The sequence below is a fragment of the Poecilia reticulata genome, linkage group LG6 (assembly GCF_000633615.1).
Source record: "Poecilia reticulata strain Guanapo linkage group LG6, Guppy_female_1.0+MT, whole genome shotgun sequence".
In the NCBI taxonomy this organism is placed as follows: Eukaryota; Metazoa; Chordata; class Actinopteri; order Cyprinodontiformes; family Poeciliidae; genus Poecilia; species Poecilia reticulata.
Window position 1 is genome coordinate 16,480,201 of NC_024336.1, and position 23,765 is coordinate 16,503,965.

Below are 23,765 nucleotides of genomic sequence, written 5' to 3' on the forward strand. Positions count from 1 at the left end.
AAATTACTCCTGTAATTTTTTTAATGTTTCTCATGTAACTGATCGTAACATCTGATTTAATATTCTACAATGATGTCATCAGACAGACACAAAAATGGAAATAAATAATAATAATAATAAAAAAACTTTCCATTTTGATATATGTCTGTCTCATTCCCTATGAGAAGCAAACTTATCTAAATGAGAATATTTTTAAACTAAATACCAGGCGTTTAGCTAATTATTAGTTTTATGTCGTCAACCTACTCCGGGTTCTCTATTTCTCTGCTAGTTGTAAACTGACTTTCCTCCGCCTGGCCTCTATGTGTCTCTGTTTTTGTCACTCACTCCGAAAGCTGYGAGGGAAAATGAAGAACAAAAGAAGCAGAGAGCAGTTCATGAAAATAAGGAAGTAAATGCTGTTGGACTGGAACCGTAGCTTTACCTCTGTTGTAATGCATCAGGTAGCAGTTCCGTGACAGAATTATAAGAACGATTAGGCTAAGGAAGTTAGCGCTTAAGCTAAATCCTTAATAGACACATTATTTATCGTAAAGCAGCCCATGTACACAGAGAGAAAAGTGAGAGGAAGACACGGACAAGTAAGTGAACAGTGCTACCGTGCAGTGTAAAAGAAAGGGGAAAGATCTGTATCTTGTGTGAACACGTTAGTCAGAAAGAAGTGGTAGAAGCAAAGAGAATTCCCCCCCTTGTATTCAAGCATTTTTACTTTGCTGTTCTGAGTCAGGCTTGATGAGTAGCACACAAACAGCTCAAAAAGAGAAAGAGAAAGTAAGGAGAGATACAGGTGAACAATATACTGCATGTTTGTCCTCCTCCTTTCAGTTCGACGAGACATAAATACACACACACATACCCTCACAAAAAAGAAAAACACATAAAGGTCAGGGCCTTGGGAGAGCAAGAGATATTTGGACCCGCTGAGACTACTCAGCACTTTGAGTTAGTAATAAAGGAGAGAGTGAAACAGGTATTTCAGTAGCTGCAGAAGCAGGATACCATTTAATGGGACTTGGACAATGTATTTTYTTGTGTTCAAGGTTTACATTTAATATTTTTTCYGCAGAGCTTTGCTGTGTGCTGCAGAAGCATACCACAAATCAGACATAATGTCATGACCACCTATGTCCTATTATGTCCACATTTTTGCAGTCAAAGTAGCAATTTGTTGATACTATATGATAACGTGATGTCAGTTGTTTTATGGCTTTCTGATCGATTTTTACTCTAWTTTCTTAGATTAAAGACAAACAAATGTGTTTTTGTCTACTTCAATATTCTTCATCAGCTATATTTAATGCTAGAGAAAATTTACAAGGCTAACCCCAATCTGTTCTTCTTAAGTTCTTAAACCATTTCCAGACTGCATTTGCTTCTTATGCACTTATAGGATGCTGTACAATATCTGGCAGAAAGAGTTGAAGGGCTGTAAGAGGGCACGGCCATCAGGAGGCAYGGCCATCAGGARATTCTGTTTTCAATCCAACTATACAACTACGAAAACAACAAAGTGTGATGCATTGTGTATTCTGATGCCCATCGATCAGAACCAACATAAACTTCTATAGCAATGTGAGCTGTAACAGATTTTCTTCTGGATGAAAATGAGCCAGTCAGACTGCAGCTGTCTGTGACCCTGTCACTGGTTCCCCAATTTTCCTTTTTAGGACCACTTTTTATAGCTGGTGACCACTGCAGAACCTCATGAGAGATGCAGTTTGGCAGATTCTCCAACCCAGTCATTAGCCATCACACCTGGCCATTGTCAAATTTGTTCAGCTCCTTCCATGTTTCTATTTTTCTGCTTTAAAACACCAACATCAGTGAGAAAATCTTCACTTGTTGTCTTATACATTTCATCCCAAAACAGGGACCTTGATGAAGAGACAATGGGTGTTATTTTACCCATCAGWGGTCATAATGTTATGCCTGATTCTTGTATGTTGGGCATTAAAGTTGTGAATCTTGGACTTTTCCCTCATTTAAAGATAGCAATCACTCCCAGAAGATCATAGTTATATACCATGTCCCATGCTATTTGTTTCTGGTATGACTTATTTATGTGATGCGCAGATATTCCAGTCACGATGGATCACAAAGACGAATCCCTGGAGGGAGCCACGGGGCTGAGTCAAGATGATTTGCCACAGATGGATGGTTCCTGTGATGCGTGTGAGCCTGATGAAGCCCAACCAGCGACGCACGTGTGCCACATCTGCAGCTTCGCCTTCTGCCCGATTCACGCTGACAGACATTCCAGCAGCACACGGCACACCTTAATGCCTTATAACGGTGAAGGTGCTCAGGCCTGTGGTCTGGACACAGACAGTGACTCGAGAGTCGAAGGTGCAGCTGAGGATGAATCTGGTGAAAAGAGAGCAGCTCAAGCGGGTGAAAAACAGGATCTGGCAGAAGGTGGTGAGGGTGTGCATGCAGATGGAGAAAAAATTGCCCAGAATGAAGGAAAAAATGGGGAAGAGGCTGAGGCTGCGGCCGSCGGAGAGGCAGGGAAGAGGGACACGGTGACAGTGGAGAGACTGCGCTGCAAAGAGCACGGCCAGGAAGGCTCCCTGTACTGCAAGCCAGACGAGCAAATCATCTGCGTGGTTTGCGCTGTGCAGGGTGAGCACAGGGATCATGAGATCATCACTCTGCACCAGGCCTATGTGTGGCAAAAGGTAAGCAGCAAACAACATGACAGGCTTATACATGGCGGACTAGCAGAGTGTGATTTATGACATGCCATGTGTTGGACCTAATCACTTATGGCATGCTGTACAGTATCTGCAGCCCTGCAGCATYGCGTATTCAGACCATCACCTATCTGCTTTGCATTTCTAATTCATTRTCAAGTATCCCACTAGCTGTAGGCCTTTCTCTTTTTAGAGTCAGCTCAACAGGGCTTTGTAAGCGCTTAGTTTAATATTTTAAACACAACAACATTTCATGGTCACCCGCATGACTACATTATTGAATTGATTCAACTGCACTGCGATATAAGTACAGTACATTCCCTGAAAACCATAAAATGTAAATGAAACTGCATCACTGTCAATTTTGCTTCACGTCAAATGGGGATAAATATATTTTTTTGTCTTTCCACAATGTTTTTCCTTTGAGCATATTTAATAGGCTCAGTACAGCATAACATTACCCTTAGAGTTTAGATATGTCTAATCATTGATGATGTTTTCTTACATACTGTATACATGTTTAGCTCTTTTAGTTTACATTCCAAAAGGTTGTATGAATTAACATTTTTTCCTCTTTACTTTGGAGAGAAAAAAAAAATTCTTTAAAATGTCTTTCTTTCTGTGAACAAGTGCCTATGGATATTTCAAGAGGCCCCTTATTCTGAATTCAATGCCAGCAACAGATAGTTGTTTCTGGCAAGTTGTGTAATTATGTATATAGAACTAAAGAAAAATCCTTGAACTGATTACAAATAATTAATTGTCAACAGGCAAGTAAAATAAAGCACTAAAAAGTAAGTTGTTTCTGAAGAGTACTTCAGTAGATTGAACTTATGAGAACAAAAGTTCTCTGTATTATCTGGAAGAAGTTCAACACTTAGATCTCTTAGAAAAGGCTGTTTTATGCAATTTAAATTTAAAAAAAGCTTATATGAGTAACCATTTTTTTCTATCTTTTTCCTTTTTAGAAAACGTTTGTACCATTTGAGGTTGAAAAAGATCTTAGTGTACGCTCAAGTTATTTTCAATTTAACTTCAGCGTTGCAGTGTAGTGAAACACAGACACTACATAGTCTCAAAAATTTGTCAATGAGATGAAACACAATTGCAAAGCATAAATATTGAAAAACTCTGCCATAAACATTAAAATGCTGACTTCTCAAATTAGTTTGAATGGATAAAAATAAATGGTCTTGCCTTTGCAGATTTTATGTAGGAATCCTTTGTATCGTCTGGACCTAAAGTAAAAGGAACCATTAAATCTCAAAAGCCACATCTGTCATGTATTTAGGTTTAGAGTGCCTGACTTGAGCAGTGTGCTCTTTAGGTAAGGTTCCATTAAGGGTGACTGATGTGCTGGATGGATAAATGCTGGCATCACATTGGGTTTCTTTTTATATTTTACAAAAGACATCACTGATCTTGTCTGGACAACCAGATGCTGCAGATCTTGTAGAAAGTTGTTAGGTTTACAAAGAGAATCAATTAMCATGTGTCTAATGGAGTCAATCACTGTGTTATCTTTGGATTACAGCTTAAACAGTAAAAGTTTTCAGTTGTGAACACTGCAATAGCCTTAGGGAATGTGGCAAAAGTTAAAACATGTATCATATAAAGCCATTTTATTKCATTTTCTTCTGGTTTGGCATGTGGCTGTGCATCTGGAAAAGAAAGGTAAAGCAGCCAGCTCACTAGTTTACACTTAAAAACACTCGTAGATTAATCRGTACCAAAGAAGGTCACACATGTGGTCCAAAGACTTTTCATTTAGTCTAGACTGACTTGCAACAATTTCTACTGAGTGATGATGGCAGACCTGATGGCAGATGATTCAKTYTATTGCATAATTTTAAGATAATAAGCTTTATATGCAGAGTTGCAGCCAAGKATGCATTGATGTCACACACAATTTATTTTGTGTGGCAAAAATAAACAAAAGTGAAGTACTATTACCAAAATCGGTATATAAAAAAAATACTGTTTTGCATCAGTTTATATATCGTTGGGTTTTTATACCATAATATTTGTGTTCACCTACTGTGTTTATGTAGCAGCTTACMCTGTTGTATTTACTGCTTGTTGGCGTTGTCCATCTGCAGAGCAGGCAGGGTCACGACCTGCTGGGCTACACACAGCAGATGGCTGAAAACGTCAAGACCAAGTGGACTAACCCTGAGGTGAGGGCAAACCTTTCCTGAACTCCAAGTAAAATACTAACACAGTTTAGTTGATATCAGAATTTGCTAAAGAGCACCTCTCAGGAGATGTGCTCCAAACTGCTATATTTAACCAATAACTTCAAAGCAGCACAAGAAAAGTTRTACGATCTACATCTGGATATAGGGATTCATGTTAGATGTTTCTTTAGAACTTTGTGTTACTGATTTTGTAATAAGATTTACTTCTTATAKTTCCACTGTTAACCATGAAATAGTTTTATTGAAATATGACTATGGCAATAAGAGTCATGTTTGAAAATTWATGTATTAAAATTATGTTTTATTGGGAAAAGATTAACCACATGAATGAGTCACTTTCAATTAACTTGAGTATGATTGGTTCTATATAAGTAAWCTTGCCTTCTGCAGAAGTGGTGGAATGTGAATATAATGCACTACTCTACTGAACTACCTAGARTATTGTTGATTTGATTTTTCCTGCTTTGATGGCCKGTTTCTTCAACTGATTTATGAGAATTCCTTTYATATTCTCCAAACTAAACTGGCATCCATTGCTGCTTGATTCAGCACAATTTCCAAACTTTGAAAACATGCAGTCCTTTACATTTTCCTCAAGATATTTAATTCCATTATGTTTTAATTCTAACATAACTCATATTTAGACAGAGCTGGATATGTGACAGTAATGAGAAATTCTGCAGAAAAACAAAATAAAAGTGCAAAGAAATTTACTTCTACCTTAAGACCATTATTTGTGTTATTGATTAAATGTCTTTATTGTGCTATTTCACAAAATTAGTCAATGTTTCTAATCATTGCTGTACTGCTACATTTATGGTTTCATGAGAATGACTCGAACACAATGCTGCACGATGTTGGAAAMCCTGGATAACCTCATGTCAAAGACAAAAACAACAAATCGCCACCTTTAAAAAGATAACGCTATTATCAGATGTGACTATTTTRCAACAAACATATTAACATTTAATATTTTTCTGCAACCTCACCGAAGATATTTTATATAAACATAAAAAGCAAATCTATTTCTAACCTGCATTCGATTGTATCAGGAGGCTAAGAAGTTATTTATTTGTAATGTAGAGCCTGCAGCATTAAGCAGCACAGCTTTAGGGTTGCAGAAGCACAGCAGTCCAGAATGTTATGCTGCCTCATTCACAAGTCTGTTGTTACGGATTCTGCAGATAAAATTCAGYTTGAAGCATGACATGAGTGTGGACCTCTGTAGGCTTTGGCTGATGTCACTTCTTTGTGTCAGCACATTTGTGCYAAGTCAAGGGCTGTCTTTTCACTTTTATTTTTTTATTTTATTTCAAAGTGAATGTTGTTCAGGCTTTTGTCATATGAAATGTGGATTACTAAATGCCCTCAAGCAGTCTTTAAACTGATTTTGAACCCAGGCAKTTGATGGAGGGGAAGAAAAGTTGCATTATCTTACAGAATAGTGACCCCCAAATGTCTGCACAGCCTTTTTACACAATGCAMTATGTGTACTGTAGATATGAAAAACAAATATTTGTGGGTGTTGGAGATATAAAATAATAATTATAAAAAATAAATTTAAAAAAAGCTATGATGACAGCTAAAAGACTTTGAATTTCTTGAACTGCACTGGGTGAYCAGATTTCTTTGGGATATGAAATGAGGGATATTGAAACATAAGTTTGTACCTCCACTTTCGAAAATGGGACTGCAGCCATTCTACTTGCTTTATTGTTCAGGCACCTAAACATGTCCACATAAAAATGACTTCATGAGAGGAAAATTGAAGGTTTGGAATGGCTTAGCCAGAGTTCAGAAATAAATATGGCAGAAAGTCTGTGGGGTCACCTGAAGACAGCTGAGGGCAAGAGATGGCCTCATAATCTGATAGATTAAGACAATGTCTGAAAGATGGATGGGGCAGATATTACAAAGTCAATATGTGRCCTGCTGATGGCCTTTTACGAAGACTAAAGTTTTAAAAAAAGTTCTTCCATTAGCGTGTAATTCTCCCTTAATAAATTAATATTTTTTTCTCCAACATCGGTGTCAATTCTCTGTTGGATACTACAGGATAATTGCCACATAAAAAAATAAATAAAGCTGGAAAAAAAATATTTATTCCATCATAAGACCATACAATTTTAACAGGGTTGCTTACAGATTTGAGAGCCACTGTGTGTGTGAGTAAAGTTTTAAGCAGCTTTTCAGTGTATAGATATTCTGACCCATATAGAGTCAATATTTAATCTTGACGGTTGCTTAATTCTACTATGGTTCTTTGTTTTGTTTTTTTTGTCTCTTGATAGTTTTTGTCTGAACATTTTCTTTCTGCATTCCTGTTGAAACTCCTCCAGGTTACTCTCTGAAGAACAGTGCAACTAGTGGATTTCTGCTCATGTTAAAGGAGAGGAGAAAAAAAAACTACTTAAGGTGAATTTTCATARCAAGTCAACCTTGAAAATAGTTTCTGTATTTCCATTACAGATGCCGTATAGTGGAGGCTTGTTGTGTCACTGAAAATAAAACCTGACCGCCTAGAGTTAGAGGGTTGTGCATTGAAGGGCAGAAGAGTGAAAAGCAACATCAGAAACGTGCGGCTCTGGTCTCAGCAAATTACCACTGATAGCAGAAGTAGCAGCATCTCGTGCTCTCTCAACCATCCCCACATTTTCACCTCTGTCAAAAACGCTAAAGGAGAACAGTGGCACAMTCGAGCACAGCTGACTGCTATGAGATGTGACCCAGGCACAGTGGCATAATGTAAAAGGTTAATTTCCCTCACCTGTGTTAGATAACACTCTTTCTTGTAGGTTGCCCCCCCTCACCCTTCACCCCTCCTTTACAGTTCATATGTATTATCATATTGATATACCAACTCTAGCTATAGGTTGTGCATTTTGCTGTTTCAGTGCAGGGGAGCAGTGTGTAGAGGAAAAGCACTTACCTGCTCACTCACCAGGCATTGTGTTGGAGACCATTATGTGGATTTGTCGGCGTGTCCTTTCTGCTCCCTCAAATGTCAGTGTTTATTATTATGCGTGACAGGCAGCCTTCAGAAAGGCTGCTTCTGGTAAGGAAGGTTATGTCTAAGTATGTGAGCAACACAGAGACAGACGCACAAAGTGCATCTCGGGTAGGCTAAATTGCATGGTATTGACATCCTGAAACACTTTAAGGAGGAAGAAGCCGGAGTGGTTGTCTGGTTGGAAAAGATTTAACCCTTGCTATCTGTTTGCTTCTTAAATCCAGTCTGCTTTATATCAGTGCTTTGCAAAAGTATCCATTTTCATACTCTGTAAACGTCTTCATATTTTAACACATTATAACCACAAAACTAAGTGTATGTTAAGTGATATGTCATCACAAAATAGGGTGTAACTGAAATGGAATATCAAGTTCGCATAGTTTTCCAGCTTTTTGATTATAAAAATCTGAAATGTTTCAATTTATGTACAGCTCCACTAAGTTAGTACCTTTCAGAAACGCATTTAAACACAATTATAGCTGCAAATTCTTTCGGGTAAGTCGTCTCCAGCTTTGTCCATCTTGAAAGATTTGCCAATTATTTTTCTTTTTTCTCAATCAGACTGGAGGGAGATCTTCTGAACGGCAATTTTCAAGTCTTGCAACATATTCCTTAATAGAGTCAGGTCTGAATTTGGAGCCATTTTTCTCTGGTTGTACGCTTAGGCATGTTATGCTGTTGAAAAGTGAATATCCTGAGTCTTTAGCAGACTCTAATGGGTGTTCCTCTAGGATTGCGCTGTATGTAGACTCATTTCCCCACCACTAACAAAACTATATTAGACTTACCATAGGCCTCTTGGTTGCTTGTCTGGATAAAATTGTCCTTTCTCAGCCTGTGTGGTTAGTTGGACAACCTCGTCTTGTTTTCAGCTGTGCCATGCTCTATTCACACCGCTCACGTCATTTGTTTACCATTTTCTCTAATTACCCTCAAGGTCTAATAGAACTGCTGTATTCCACAGAAATAAAACTAAAGTGATCAAGTTTTACGAGCAGATGAAGACAGTCTTTAAGTGTAGTGGAGTAAAGGGAGCTGAATATACTTGAATGCCATAATTTTTTGAATTTTTATATATACAAAAATCATACATATAAAGCATACATTCTAATCCACAATTATATTTTTCATTTTCTTTGTCATTTGGATTTCAATACGTAATATCCAAATAAAGAAAATTAAAGTCTGTGGTTGTAAGCTGGCACAATTTGAAAATGTTGAAGGGTATCAACATGCTAGCTAGACTCTATGTTCTTTCCATAGACATGGGGTGAATGATGTTTTAAAAGTAATACTTTCAGTTCAAAGTTGAATCTAATACAACTATCATATCATAAGGTTTATACTGAAGGCAAATTATCTGAATTATTAAGCGTTATCTACATTCAGTGAGCAAAAAGGGAATATAATCACATTTATGTGCTTATGACAGATACTAACTAGCTTTATCTTCAACTTACTTTTTGTTTCTTCACTATAAAGTATGGCACACACATATTCTAAAGCTGCTCCCTACAGCTGAATCTCTGTGATATGATACATCAGCAGAGCACAGCAGCGCCAGTCACCAATGTGTYTGTGTGTTTATTGGCTAAATCCATTTTCACTGTCTTATATGATCTACAAGAGAAGCAAGCACATTAAAGCTGTCTTAGAGACTCAAGGCTGAAAGGCAGGCAGTGGAGGAATAAAAAAAAAACATCTTTCCTATCCTTTRTCTTTGTTCTTTTCTTTCTCTCCAATTCAATTGCTCTTTAAGGCTGTCACTTCTATTCTATCTCGGCATTTTAATTCAGTTACTTTATGGCATTACCAGGAAAGTTCCTTGGCTGACATTGCTTCACTCAAAAGCAATAAAAAAGTTGCAGACTATTGAAACTATTATAAGATCCMATGCTACCTTATTTTTCTTTCTTTCTTAGATATAGATGACTTCTGTGATTGTCARAGCTATTGTTTTTCAAATAAGCACTGTATTTATTTCCAATTTAAGAAGCTAAATTGGAAAAATCTAATTCTGAGGGGAGATAAGAGTGTGAAAATAAGAGTGCACTGCTGTGTTGGAACACGTCCACTATTGCCAAGGGCAAGGACAGTTCAAAACCATTTACTCCTAATGAATTATTAATGCTTTTAGGCCTTTTTAAAAAGACATCACACCAAAAGGAGGACTGAATAAGCAACACCCGTTGGCTGTGATTTTGGAAGACCAAAGATTTWAAATAAACTCTCACTTTGCAAATTTYCCCTCAAAGTAATTTAATATTTTGCAAAAACCATTAAAACAGGCATTCTGTGCCCAAGCTTTTTAGTGTATTTAATTTAGCGTATTTAATTTACATACGGGATATTTTAAATTAACCTTAAAAAATATCAGCATWTTTATCTTAAATTTCTAAAGCTTTGTTTCTTTGAAACAATGTTAATCGTGTGTATTTGAAAGCTGAGGCTACTTTCAYGAGGCTCCTTGTATTTTTTTGCCAAAAGAAACACAAGTAGTGTTATTTCCATACCGTTCTTCTTTGAATTCCAGTAGTTCTGCTTCTTCTTAAYTTTTGACTACAGCGTATTCTTTGTATCTGGTCAGAACTTAAACTTGTGAAGGTATCATCTAGTTGCTGTGTTGTAGCAATGTCATATGAGCATTTGAAAAGTTTTTATAAACCATGAAACCAACTGTTTTAGAGGGTTTTTAGCCACATACGTTGTTTACTTTGCCGCATACATGTCCGCAGCAAGAGCATAAAATAAATCTTCATTTTTCCCTTTTCGTCATGTCCCCACTTTCCTAAACAATCRTCCTGATGTCCTGCCAGGGCTTGTACTCGCTTGCTCCTCTTGCGTACTTACAGCAAACCTCCCTCCGTAAGCATTGTGCTGCTGTTCCTCCTGAGGCCTCATTTTGTGGCCTCAGCTTGCAGCAACGCTAATGAAAATTAGCATGCATGAATGCTCTTTCCTTGCGGCCAGTTTTTTTTTTTCCCCCAGAGCAAAAGGTCTGTTGACAAACTCCACAAACACAAACATCCAAGATCACAGTGTACATCTGCCATGCTGACCATGAGGACTCGTTTACAGGGCAGAGGGCTTTCTGTAGGTCCTGCGAGATGCTGTAATGGTACACGTGTAAATCTTGATAGAGACAGGATGGAAAGTTTTGTGTTGCAGCCCTATTTGTGTTGAGGGATTGTACTAAAAGCATCCTTTTTTTTATGTCTCAACACAAATTACTATGAGTAGTTGTATATGAAAATTAAATTTCCGAATAAATAAATGCGTTTAATGCTTACTGTTGCAAATGCTACTCCTCCTGCTAAAGTTGGATTTTCATTTAAGTGTTTTATTGTTTTCTCAACAACACATCATTAACAGAACAATAGTCGTATTAAGACGGTCTTCAGCATAGGTTTACACAGAACATGTTGATTAGAGTCAGTCGAGACCAGTCAATGTGAAATGGTGTTTATAACTCTGGAATTTCCTCCATCTTCTACATCCACTGGTGAGTCCAAACGTCCATAAAAGCTGTAAACGGATCCCAGATTCCAACTGCCCAAATGTTCAGTAACTAAAGTCTGACTTCTTGCTTTTAGCTTAACGTTAAAAGGCACATGTATATATSTTTTCCATTTCAAATGTATTCACACTTGGTAGCTATCAAGATAACTCTTGGTGGTTACAWTCATTTACATGTCTAAAATTGAGAAATATTTTACAAATATTGTTATATTTGGAACAAATCCCAAGAACAGAATATGATTATAAAGTCTCCAGCTAGAATATAAGGTTRATAAAGTAAATATATTGTGTAYAGTGGAGAGGAGTCAGACAAATTGTTGCGTGGGTRTAASAGTTTAGAGGCCTAATCTACCAGCAGTTTATTGATGGATTTAGAAGTCCCCTCTTGCCAGCCAAGTCTCCCTTTTGTGCAGTGACTTAAGATTGCAATTCGAAACACAAGCATTCTCGCTACATTATCCTCATAAACCTTTGCTCACAGTCTGACCACAGATTCTGTGTACTGTAACTCTTCAGTTGAGCTGTTTTATATTATATTGTTTGCATTTGGGTAGTTTAATCCAAGTTTGAGAAGCACTAACATTACCTCTGCCTTTTCTAGTTTATATTTGATCCTCTGGGTGCATTTTGTTCATACCTCAAAATTAACTCTGAGATGTATTTCTCCCACAGACCTTTTAGGATTTCATAGACAATTGACAGGATTTAAAATTCATTGTTTTACCAAAAAAGTCAAACATGATTAGAGGACTGGTATATTATATTCAATTGGTTGAAAATTTGTTGTAATATACAGTTTACAAGTCTCTTTATTCTTGGATTGTTTGTAGGACGATGGAACACTAATTTACTTCAAGTAAAGCTATCTGGCAATCAAAAATTATGTCCGAGTTCATGGACTTGGACGTACTAAGACTGTACGTCTCCACAAAATATCTTTAGTAGTTTTATTGTGTCATTAGCATAAAACATCTGAAACCTAAATATCATTTAAAAGATGATGCCCAAGTCCAGTTTTTGAGATCTAGTATCCTGCAACTTTTAAATGCTTTCCTGCTCCAACGCACGTAAATCAAATAGCTGAAATCCTTCACCGGCAACCATTCAGCCCTGCAGAAGCCCGGTATCAAAAATCAATAGATGGTTGCTCTCGAGGAATTAACTTGGTCATCCCTGCTCTAACTATATTTCCACCTACCTTGTCATTGGGTGTACCTTGCTAGTAGCAGATTGGACCCTTTTCCCCTCAGATCTATCTTAATTCTTGATGGCATTGATTCAGTAAGAAATTGGAAACATTCCTCTGAGATTTTTATTGACATGAGAATTACATACTTGCTGCACATTTGGGAGTAGCACATCCATAATGTGAACCTCCGATTACACCACATCCTAAAGTTTCTCTATTGGACTGAGATYTGGAGACTGTGTAGGCCTCTGGAGTAAAGTGATTCTAACCAAGCAATGTTGTCCAGTCCATTATCATAAGATTTTGGTGAGCCTTGTTAATTGTAACCTCATCTTTCCTTTCTCATTTCCCAGTGTGTTCTGCATTTTAGCCCATCTGATTCAAGTTGTGACTTATTTATTTAGCAATTGTATTCCTCATACCTTGGTTGTAACAAGTAGGTGTGTGACTTAGTGCTGGATTTTCTCTCAAACTAGTTTGTTCGTTCTTCCCAAACGTCCGACATCAATAAAAAGGAGTTTAATGGATATTTTACTTTTGGACCATTCTGTGTTAAATCCTGCCTAAATTCAAAACTTCCTATATTTACTATTTTGCATACAAATTAAGCTTGAAAAAAGAGTTTTGCTGATATAATAACAGGAAGGGCTTTGAAAGTGACAAACTAACACCAGCTGTTCCAATACACAATTCTAGTAGTAAATGTCATGTAAATTATTAGTATATACTGTAGTCTCAGAGAGCCTGCAGTTGCTATTTAAATCAACTGTTTTTTATTAAAATTAACCCTTGTATTTTGTTCATTTCATTAACTGTATTATACCCGAGTGGTTGTGATTAACGAGAATGCTGTAACTTTAAATCTTGCGGCTGCCTCTCCAGTCTTGGGTTAGAGATGCGTTTAACAAGTCCAGACAAGCATTGAAGCGGTGTCCAACCTAATTTCTTGGCTTTTGTTCCTCATCTCTCAAACATATATTCAGATTGTTAATTTCTTTGGGGCTGACAGAGAAAAACGCATTGCTCTCCTATTGGATGGTAACTCTCTCCTTCTGTCTTATTCAGAATGAATGATGAACATGTTTTTCTGTCCTCATAGAAAGAGTAATTTAAAAGTGTTACCTATTGCGCTTGGTTTAATGGGCAATTTGGAGAATCTGATTGCTTGTGAAGAAATGGCAAATGCATAATAAAACTTTGGGCCCTTGGGGGCATTCACTCTGCCAGACTTTGTGAAGACAATGATTCTTCGCTTCGCTGAAGAGAGGGAGGCTGAAGGGGAAACAAGACCCAGTGAACGGAGAGGAAGAGAGTTAAATTCAGCTCCAGGGAAAAAGGGAGATAGAGCAGCTGATGTTTGCAGATTGAAACAATTAGAACATATTAAAGAGAAGAGACCAAGGCAAGGGAGCTTGGAATATTTTACGTCATGACAGCCTCTCTCTTTTTTTTAAGGTGGAGTCATTTCAGTAGGAAGGACTGCAAGGAGGAGTCTGCTTATTGAGGTGCTTTAATGTAATGAGTCGGATCTAAAGASTCTCAGCGGAGAGCTCGATGAGAAATTAAAAAGGTTTCTCTGTGAGCAAATCAACCATCTTGAAAGCAAAACAGATGGTTTCTGTTGTAAAAGAAGCATCTCAGTTCTCTGTTTACTTGTGGGATCCATGGCGTTTGCCCCAGTGATTCTGTGTCTTGCTAACAAATAGTTCCTGGATGAAAGAAACCTGTTGACTTGTAGAATTTTTTTTGAAAAAGACTAAGACATTGTTTCTTTCTCGCTTTCTTTGATCTCTTATTTTGCTATGTTCCGCTACAGTATTCYTCCATCAGTCATTGACTTGCAATGCCTTGAAAACTATTCATATACCCCATATGTCTTGTAAATTATTTACATTAAAGTCACAACAAAGAATTGCACAAGACATCTTGTTTGCAGATTATCTTTTTAGGGGATACAACAAACCTGATGAAGATGATCTGATCAGATAAAACACAAATGTTACTCTTTAGCTTACATGCAAAATACTAAGTGGACAAATTCTAATACTGTGTGTCCATGACATCATTGGCAAACTTGATGCTGGCGCCATCATGCTGTGGGACTTCTTTCTTTTGTTTGTTTATATTGTAAAATTGTAATAAAATACGTTAAAGTTTGGGGTTGTAATACTTTTGTTTGTTTTTATTTCCTCCTCTCTATCACATTTTCTACTAGATGTCTACAGAGGAACTGGAAGAATATGTCAGCGGCCAGTTTGATGAGCTCCGCAGGCTGGTTCGACTGGAGGAGAGGCGAACCCTTCACCTGSTAGACCTCAAAGAAGCTTTCCTTACAGCATCGGCTGCAGAGAAAATCGCTGAGATCACCCTCGAAACCGAAAAGCTGCAGGAGGAGATGGATAACATCACCCACCAGCTGTGCCTGCTGGAACAGGCTGAGGCTCAGGCAGTAGGTCCTGCTGCGGTGGCAGAGGTCCTGGCAGCGAGGCCTGGGCCAGTCCACAGATTACTGGTGAGAAGATCTTTCTCTCTTATTCGCTCTCGTTGTTTTTGTGACCTTACTCAATACTGCAAAGCACAGTTACTGTAGAATTTTCAAGGTGTACAAGTATAACTATTACAGAATCTCTCATAACCTAACATTCGGCATGTAAAATTTTGCAAAATCTAATTTCAGTTAATTCCAATTTTGTATTGGTCATTATGAGTTTATGACATGAAAACCTTGTTATAGTTATCAAAGCTTTATGGTTTTCATACGAAATTCGAAAATGAAACCTATGACATGATTTCATTGCTTTTGTTTAAAATTGAAGAGTAGATTTTCCCAACTGCTCCAAGCACTGTAACATGCCATGGTAATGCTATTTATTTATGTATCATTTTAATTTTGATACAAAGACTTAAGCAGAGGAATTGTCAAAAATTCTCTAAATGATGTAGTTTTAAAGTGCTGCTTGTGCAGATTATACAATTTTTGTACATCTTTGGTTTTTAGATTAACACAAGTATAAAAATTATGATATTTTTATATCAGAATATAAAAATATTCTGATATTTTTATATCAGAATATAAAATGTCACAACAGACATTTTATATTATGTCTGTTGTGATTAACAGGCAACARAAGTTGTCTGTTGATTTACAGACAGAAGTTGTCTGCTAATCAACAGACAACTTCTCATACACACTTTCTGCACTATGTKTGTGACATGCTATGGATTTTAACAATTGGAAAAGAAATTAACATTCTTTTTTTGTAAATGAAATAATTMATTCCTCTTGTAAAGCAGTAGAAGATTTGTATAATTTTAAACTGAAAGTGAAGAAGGATATCCAGTACTAGGAGAAAAGCTTTGTGCTTGTCTTATTTCTAAATCACTTGTCAGTAACAATGTAAAATCTATTTTTTTTGGCATATTACTGATATTTTCACTTTAACAAAACATTTTACCTAATGCATTTGATGTTTCAAAATTTTTGTTGCAGAGCACTAGGCTGCAAAAAGTCCTTTAAAAGTTTTAAATAACCTTTGTTTAAAGGTAGCACAGATTTTGTTTGTTTTATAATTCAGGAGTGATTTTGGTGACATCTCAGCTATTCATAATTTGCATAAGATTTAGCTCTTACTCTTACAATTCATCAGGATTTATTCTTCTAACCATTAAGCAATGATCCAAGGTCTTTTTTTTWAATTGTGTTAGTGTAGAAGCTGCAGCGATACACAGATTTGTTGCCTTGAAAGGTCAAACTAGCTCAGTTATTTATTATCAATATTATATATTTATAAAAACATGCATAAGATATAGTTGCATGAAAATATTAAAGCTGACAGAATTTGTGTTTTAKGGGTTTCATTTTGTTGACATTTGCAGATATCCTAATATTTCTACACCAACAGTGTAGAAATATGACACTGTTGGAGTTGTTGTTTGCTTCATTAAAGCAAAAAACAAAACTAGCAAATGTTTTGAAGCGGACTAATATTGTGGCGTTGGAGTTACAGTCAACTGTCGACTGCACTCTCAGTGTAGAAAATAAGCTATTTTTAGGCTTCAGAAGAAGAACAGATCCGTTGGAGAGACAGCAGAGACATTAAAAATGTTCAAATCAATAGTTTTGTACATTTTTGAAAAAAAAMTAATAATAAAAACTTGGAAGACATACAAAGCCTTGGACGTCCACAGAACAGTGACGGATGATCACAGGATTCTTTTTATTATAGAGAGACAAAAATACACTCCTTAGCGTCTGGCAAAGTGAAGGACGCTCTCCAGAGAAGACTTCAAGTGAGCAAACATAGAGGCTTCTCCACAAACTGTAAACCAGACATAAGCCTTTAGAATGGAAATGYCAGATTAGCCAGTATTCTTCAAAAAGATAAAACACTTACRATTAAACTGTGCAAGAATGATGGGGAASAGAAGCAAATACAAAGCACGCCTCCAAAGCACATCAAATAATTTTTCAAACGAGCAGGTGATGACATAAACATGCCTTGCTTTCAGCATCACAGGTTTGCTAAAGTTTAATGATGGTGACTGAATGTAAAAACAGCTGATGAATTTTGTTTATCTCCTGTATTTCATTCACAGAATGCAGCTAATGCTAAAAATCTGTGCACAGGAGAAAACAAACAAAAAAAAAAACCTGATGGCTTCAGTGAAAGCAACTAAGGTGGTTTTGATTAAAACAGTGGAGATTCTTGCAGGCACAGAGTGAACTGCTCTGTGCCTGTCATTTGCATGTCATTTCTTAAGGAAAATGCCAGAAAGAGCCACAAGCATATAACCAATTTTATCKCAGTCCTTCTAYTGYATCTTTCTTTGTTTAAAGAGCAAATATCATGTTTTGGAGCCATTAAAATGGGAAAGGATTACACATAAATAAATGGCAATCTAATGGTTTTCAAAGTGGATAAGAAATCTCCCAGCTTACCTTTTTAAAACAAATGGTGTTTTTCATGACTCTAAAGCAATGAGGCTCCACCATCTATAGATGATAATGTTGCTTCCCTAGTGGATCATTTAATATGACAAAGTTGAGGGCACTGCATAGTTTATGCCGCTGCACAAAAGTGGTAAGTAGAGAGTAAATGGCCAATATAGTTCATAAGTGTTTTTTTATTTTTACATGTCYGCTGTAAGACAAATGATCAAGAATGTTAACTTCACCTGCTGCTTAAATATTTGTTTTAACTTTCTTTCCAACCCCCAAAAGTGTTGCATTGGCATGAAGGGATTTTCTTTTTTTTTTTTTGGTGCCTAAAATTTTTTGGGGGGGAAACTACGTAGAAAAACTTCCAGAGCTTGAGAGACATGGCAGTATCCACTGAATAATATTTTGACAGCTACATTACTGTTGTCCAGGTAAACCATCACAAGTAAGACATCACAAGTAAGATGGATTATGTCAGTGGTGTCCAAAGTCGGTCCTCATCCTGCATGTTTTAGTTCTCTCCCTAGTTTAGCACACCTGCATCAAATGATGGCTCATTAGAGGCCTAAGGAGAACACTGACATACTGAACAGGTTGTTGCTACCACTAGGGAGAGAACTAAAACATGCAKGATGCCGGCCCTCGAGGACCGACTTTGGGCACCCCTGGATTATGTGAAGAAAGGTGAGACTATCACTGCATGGCTCGCAAATACATGTATGACACTGTTCTGGCTAGACAGTTGTTGGTCAGAACCAGATCTGTCAGATTGTTCCCAGTCATTTGCCACTGAAGTGAATTACAGAGAGGTTAGAGGTTTATWAAATTTTTAAGCGACTGCTTTTCTCCTGACTTCCTTCTGCTTACTTTATGAATCACCATAAAACTCTTTACTTCATAAACTACATTTTAGCAACAGTCTTAAGTCTGTCTTTTGCGGGGCGTTGTGTGTTTATATAATATTTTGGAATCCTCACTCTTCATCCTCTTTCTGCTGCTTTCTCAGCTGTCTTTCTTTCATGTGCCTTTACATATTTCTCAGTTGGGACCCTGGAAATGAATATAACTGCCATAAACTATAAGCCTGGACACATTTGAAAATGAAAAGTTGTAAAATCATTAAATATGCCCTAAAATTTTCTTTTCATTCCAAAAGAGCCATTTAAATCCCAATGTCTGCATAGCTGTTTTATATAACAAAGAGCTTTTGGAAGATGTGAGCTTTGGCAGAAGAGCAAGTCATGTCCTCACACTCATCAAATTCTTAAGCACCTCACTCCYGCATGTCTAGTTTCAAAATAGCAGAGAGGGCTTTTAGTACTTATAGATGCCAAATTAAAAAATCCCGGTGGTCCATTTGTCACTCACTACATTTTAGTCACCCCAGTCAAGACAGGAGGCGTGAGGGCTCCCTGGAGATGCTATGCATGGCTAAAAAGGCTGTAGTAAGGGTAATAGCTGCTATGCAGATTGCTTTTTCACTGAGAGGTGAATCCATGGTGGGCCAGGTTCATTAGTGGCCCTAATTGAGAGTTCCAGAGCTTCTCCTGTTTGTCCTCTTGTATTTGTGATTGCTGAAGTTGGCAACAGAAAGCTTAGTCGACTCTGTAAGGATGAGATTTTTTTTGTTATTATTTGCGAAGGATTGCACAGATTAATTAGTATTTTAATTATTTGTGTTGTAATATGATTTGTCTTTTTTTTTTTTTACTTTTCAGAAAGTTTGTCTCCGAGAGAGAAGGTGCTTTAGTCTCATTGAGGTGCTTGTTCTGAAGCCAGAAATATTTACATATTAGGCTTAAATACTGCTGACGTTTTTTGACACACTTGCTGAATATATCAACTAATTGTAATGTAAAACATATCACTTCACAAATGTCTTCTGTTTAACAGCCTAATGGAAAATAAGTAACATAATTACAGCAACCAATCCTGCTTTAGGTTGAACAAATATATCATTACGAGTAGATAAGATGCTAATATACCACTGTACATAGATTTACAATAAAGGAGGTCAGCATGCATTTGAAAACGGACAAATTTGTAGAAACCAGAGACTTGATATGCTAAGAGACTTTGTCTCAGTCTGTCTTCAGCCATTATTAAAACTCTGTCTCAACATGTTTTTATTAAAAAGTGCCAAAGGCTACATATGAACAGAAATTGCATGTGCTCACTAGACTCTTCATTAATGACTATAYAGAAAGCACCCAACCATGCCATGCCACTGGGCAGTAAGTGTCTGACTTCTAAATCCACAGTAAGATATTTGGTGCTTAAAATGTGCATACATATGATTTGAATACATTAAGTGAAGACGAACTCTAATAAAGATCTCAGACTCCGGACACGTGTCAGCAGAGAATTTGTAATGTCATACTTGACACTGTTGGATGTAGGGCTTCTGCTTCTCAGGTTTACAGGGATTTATATAAACCTTTAAATAATATAAGTAAAAATAATAAAGTAAAAAGCTGCAATAATCTGGTTGTAGTTTAGTTTAAGGATGTACAGCCTTAAAACTAATATTTTGTTGAAGTACTGTTTGAAAGTCTGCATTCATTCATCTTTGGTTCAGATCTGTCAGCATTCAACATCTTGACTTGACAGTTGMTACCCGTTTCTTTTGGAAAACTCGTAGTCCACTCACAGTCCTCTTCTGGTGATCCTACAGATTTCCTAGCAGATTTATGCATTTCTGGCTGGTTATTGTTGTGAAATTGCAGTGATAAAATGGTAAACTAGCACTGACCGTTTTCAATACCATGCAAACTTCCAAGTGTGCATGCCATATTTAGTTAAACTGCATGTTTGACAGGCTGCCAAAAAAGGGAAAACTCATTTTGTGTTTTGTTAGTCTTCTGACTTTTCTGACGATGCCCATTTTTTGTACTTAATGAATATTTAGAACTGAACTATTAATATATTCAACGCTAGTTTTCCTTGTCGCAGCCACTGAAAGAGCACACTCAGACTGAATCGTTTGACTGCCGAGTCTTTAGTCTTGATTGTCCTTTTCATGGTTGCTCCCAGTGACCCGGCTCATTTAAACCTATTGAATAACACAGAATATAGGTAATTAAGATAAATTAACCCCTTTCTCCCCGCTTATAGTTGCAAAGGTTCTCACAATATTATCAAAGTGCCACAATTTTCAGCTTGTTGTGTTTTATTGGCAGGGGTGCTTGCATCCAGAGTAAATGTAAATGATTCATGGAAGAAGTGGAGATAAATCAGCTATTGCTCTTCTTTTTTGCATTGATCTTTTCTTTATTGAGATTGCAATAAAAGATGTTTTCTTTGGGGTTTTTTTCATTGTTTACTCATGATAATGGCAAAAAGGTAAAACGTCATTGTTATGGTGTAATAAGTCACTTTCATTTAAAAAAAAACGACAGTCTTAAATACGTATAGGCTGACGGTTAAAAAATGAAAATTATAAAATAGTTTCCCWCTCAAAGAAAACGTAATAGCTAGCCCATGAATAATTTCTGCATCTTACTGGTGCTTTGCTCCAGATAGTTCCTATAAAACCTCATGAATATACATGAGCACAAGTGGTGACTGAAAGTGGAAATTAATTGGTCTGAATTAAAGGCACACCAGATGTTAATATATCTTGTGCTATCTGGCTTTATAAAATTGTTTTGTTGGTTCCAACACATGCAATAATCTTTTATGTCTCATTGTCCCTCCCTCCCCCCTCCCTTTCTTTCTTTTCTTCTCATTGTTTTCAGCACGACATTGAAGCCAGGCCAAGGTAAGAATGCCAGTGTGATTCATGCTCACTTTCTTATTGCACAATGGTAGGTGTTGCAGAAAGTGGACCCCTCTGTGCTTGAGTTTTTGATGCAAATTTCACCATGAAACTGACTAGTGTTCCTGTTGCATAACACAGCCCAGAGAAACACACTTTTTTTTTTTTTACGCTTCCTCAAACAATCCCACCTGCCAGCTCTACCTTCAAACATCTGACAAACTCCCTGCAGTCACATCAGGCCTGCCTCACCCTCAAACCTTTCTGATCACATGCAAGTCACAATTGTGCAGTAGTGGTGACAATCTGCCCGATCAGATGAAAGGGCTGCGAAACAGTGGCTGGCAGGCAGAAATTTGACTTACTCGTAGTTGTATTGTGTACATGCAAGAAGCTGTTGTGTAATTACCAGGGCAGAGTCTTTGTTTCGCCACATTCTTCACACCTTTTACTTCCTCTTCTTGCTTTTTCATTTTTGTTTCTTCCATAAATCTGTTTTTGCAGCTCAGCAGGTGTTTCACGTGTTTAGTGTCTGCCTTTCTTTCCCCAGTGCCTTGCAAAAGTATTAATGCACTGTGACTGTATCCCCATACTGTGTGACTACAACTAAAGGATTTTTTTTTGTAGTGTATAATTGTGAAGTGGAATGAAAACTCTTTTCAACATTATTTACAAATATTAATCTTTAATGTGTGACATACATTTGTATTCAATCCCCTTTACACTGACCCCTACATACAGTGACTTGCAGAAGTATTCATACCCCTTGAACTTTTCCATATTTTGTCACATTGCAACCACAAACATAAATACATTTACTTGGAATTGTATGTGAAAGACCAACATAAAGTGATGTACATGATTTAAAATATTATTTTACAAATAAAAAAAACCTGAAAAGTGCGACATGCAAGCATGGCTATAAAGCTAAACCATTGATGAAAATATGGATCAAGCAAAATACGTGGCAACTCTGAAAAACAAATGTAATAGACGTCAAAATACTTGAAAGTTGCCTAAAATTATTTCTCCAACAGATCAATTATTTTTAATGCAGGGACATAATCCCAATGAACACAGTTATGTAAACTATAATATTTCCCTGCACTTACAGGGATGTGACTTCTAGTCAAAAATCCAGAAATTTGTATCCACTCTTCGAATACCAGCAATTGAAGATTTTGCTAATTTGAAATAATTTTTAGGGTTTTGTATATTTTGGCAGTTCATTATATGCTACATGTGTCTTTTATAACATAAAACTACTTTTATAACATAACTATTTATAAAAACAATTACCTATTTATGGTAGGTAGATTTCAAAGTGAAAACTATTTATGGTAATGTACACTCAGGAGAATGTCACATTTTCTATATGTGAAACAATCTGAAATAGAGATCCCTTTACAGTTCTCATGGTCATTGATCAGGAAATGTGAAAACCTTTGCCTTCTTTACTTGGAGCATAAACCCTGACAGCAGAGTTAACAGTCCAAGTAAAGAAGGTAAAGACTTTTACCCAATTAGATTTCTTTATGGGCTTTCATCCGAAACTGCTCCAACCAGCTTCAGATACAGACAACACACATTCACAAGACAAAAAGGCCTTGAGAAAATGTTAGACCATCTGTTGTTAAAGAAATAAATCCTATTCTCCTCTAGACTTTGAAGTGAAAACTACCTATTTATGGTAAAATATACTTTTTGATGGGCAATATGCTTTTTCCTCGAAAATAGAAATTGGATTTTTGACTTGACATTTTTGTGGTCTTGCTGCTTCCTTGTGGGAAAATGTCCCTTATTTCCTCTCTGTGGAGTTTAATGTGCCTTGATTTTAATAACCAATGAAAGTCGTGACCAGTGGTGCAGCGTGGTCCCAACATGTAATATGTTATTGATTGGTCAGCCTGCATTATGACCCCTAAGCACTGGAGCAGATGGCAGCCAGCTTGGACCCGAGGGTGAGATGTAACTAATGGTTTGCCCTTAGAAAAGGTTGAATTCTACATCTGTACAAACACACACACACACTATTATTAATCCAGATCAAACCATTTTGCACCAAGCTGCAGACCCCTGAAGAATCCTTAGTAGCTGTAACTTGTGACACTTTTTGAATAAGTTGCTAATCAAAGAAAAGCCCTGAACTTGGACTTGAACTTGGATTAAAATGGAACCTGAAAGGTATATTGTGGTCACATTGATGTTTGTTGAGAAATACAGAGTTTTCTGACAATTTGAGGGTGACGTAAACAAAAAGGCGGAACTAACCGGCATTGGGAAAATAAACAGAAGAAAGAGAGATTTTGGAGGATCAAGCGACGAATGGATGGTTAGGGTTGTGTGCAGTGGGATCCAGACAGCAAATTGATTATGGAGCAGAAACACTAATCCGCTGTCTGAGCCCCATATCGCTGCCGTAGACAGAGCATCCCCACAGGATCTCAATCCTGCACCCAC

General features: G+C 37.0%; 1 protein-coding gene across 1 annotated transcript in view; it reads left to right on the forward strand.

The window, feature by feature from the left end:
- The first annotated feature begins 316 nt into the window (after positions 1-316).
- The window catches only part of trim44 (tripartite motif containing 44), a 53,736-nt gene continuing 30,287 nt past the window's right edge, over positions 317-23,765 (forward strand). Inside the window, exons 1-5 of the mRNA XM_008411516.2 lie at positions 317-581; positions 2,074-2,678; positions 4,793-4,870; positions 14,825-15,121; positions 21,286-21,308. Of these exons, the coding sequence (XP_008409738.1) occupies positions 2,088-2,678; positions 4,793-4,870; positions 14,825-15,121; positions 21,286-21,308 (989 nt within the window). The 5' untranslated portion in view covers positions 317-581; positions 2,074-2,087. The remainder of the gene's footprint in view (positions 582-2,073; positions 2,679-4,792; positions 4,871-14,824; positions 15,122-21,285; positions 21,309-23,765) is intronic.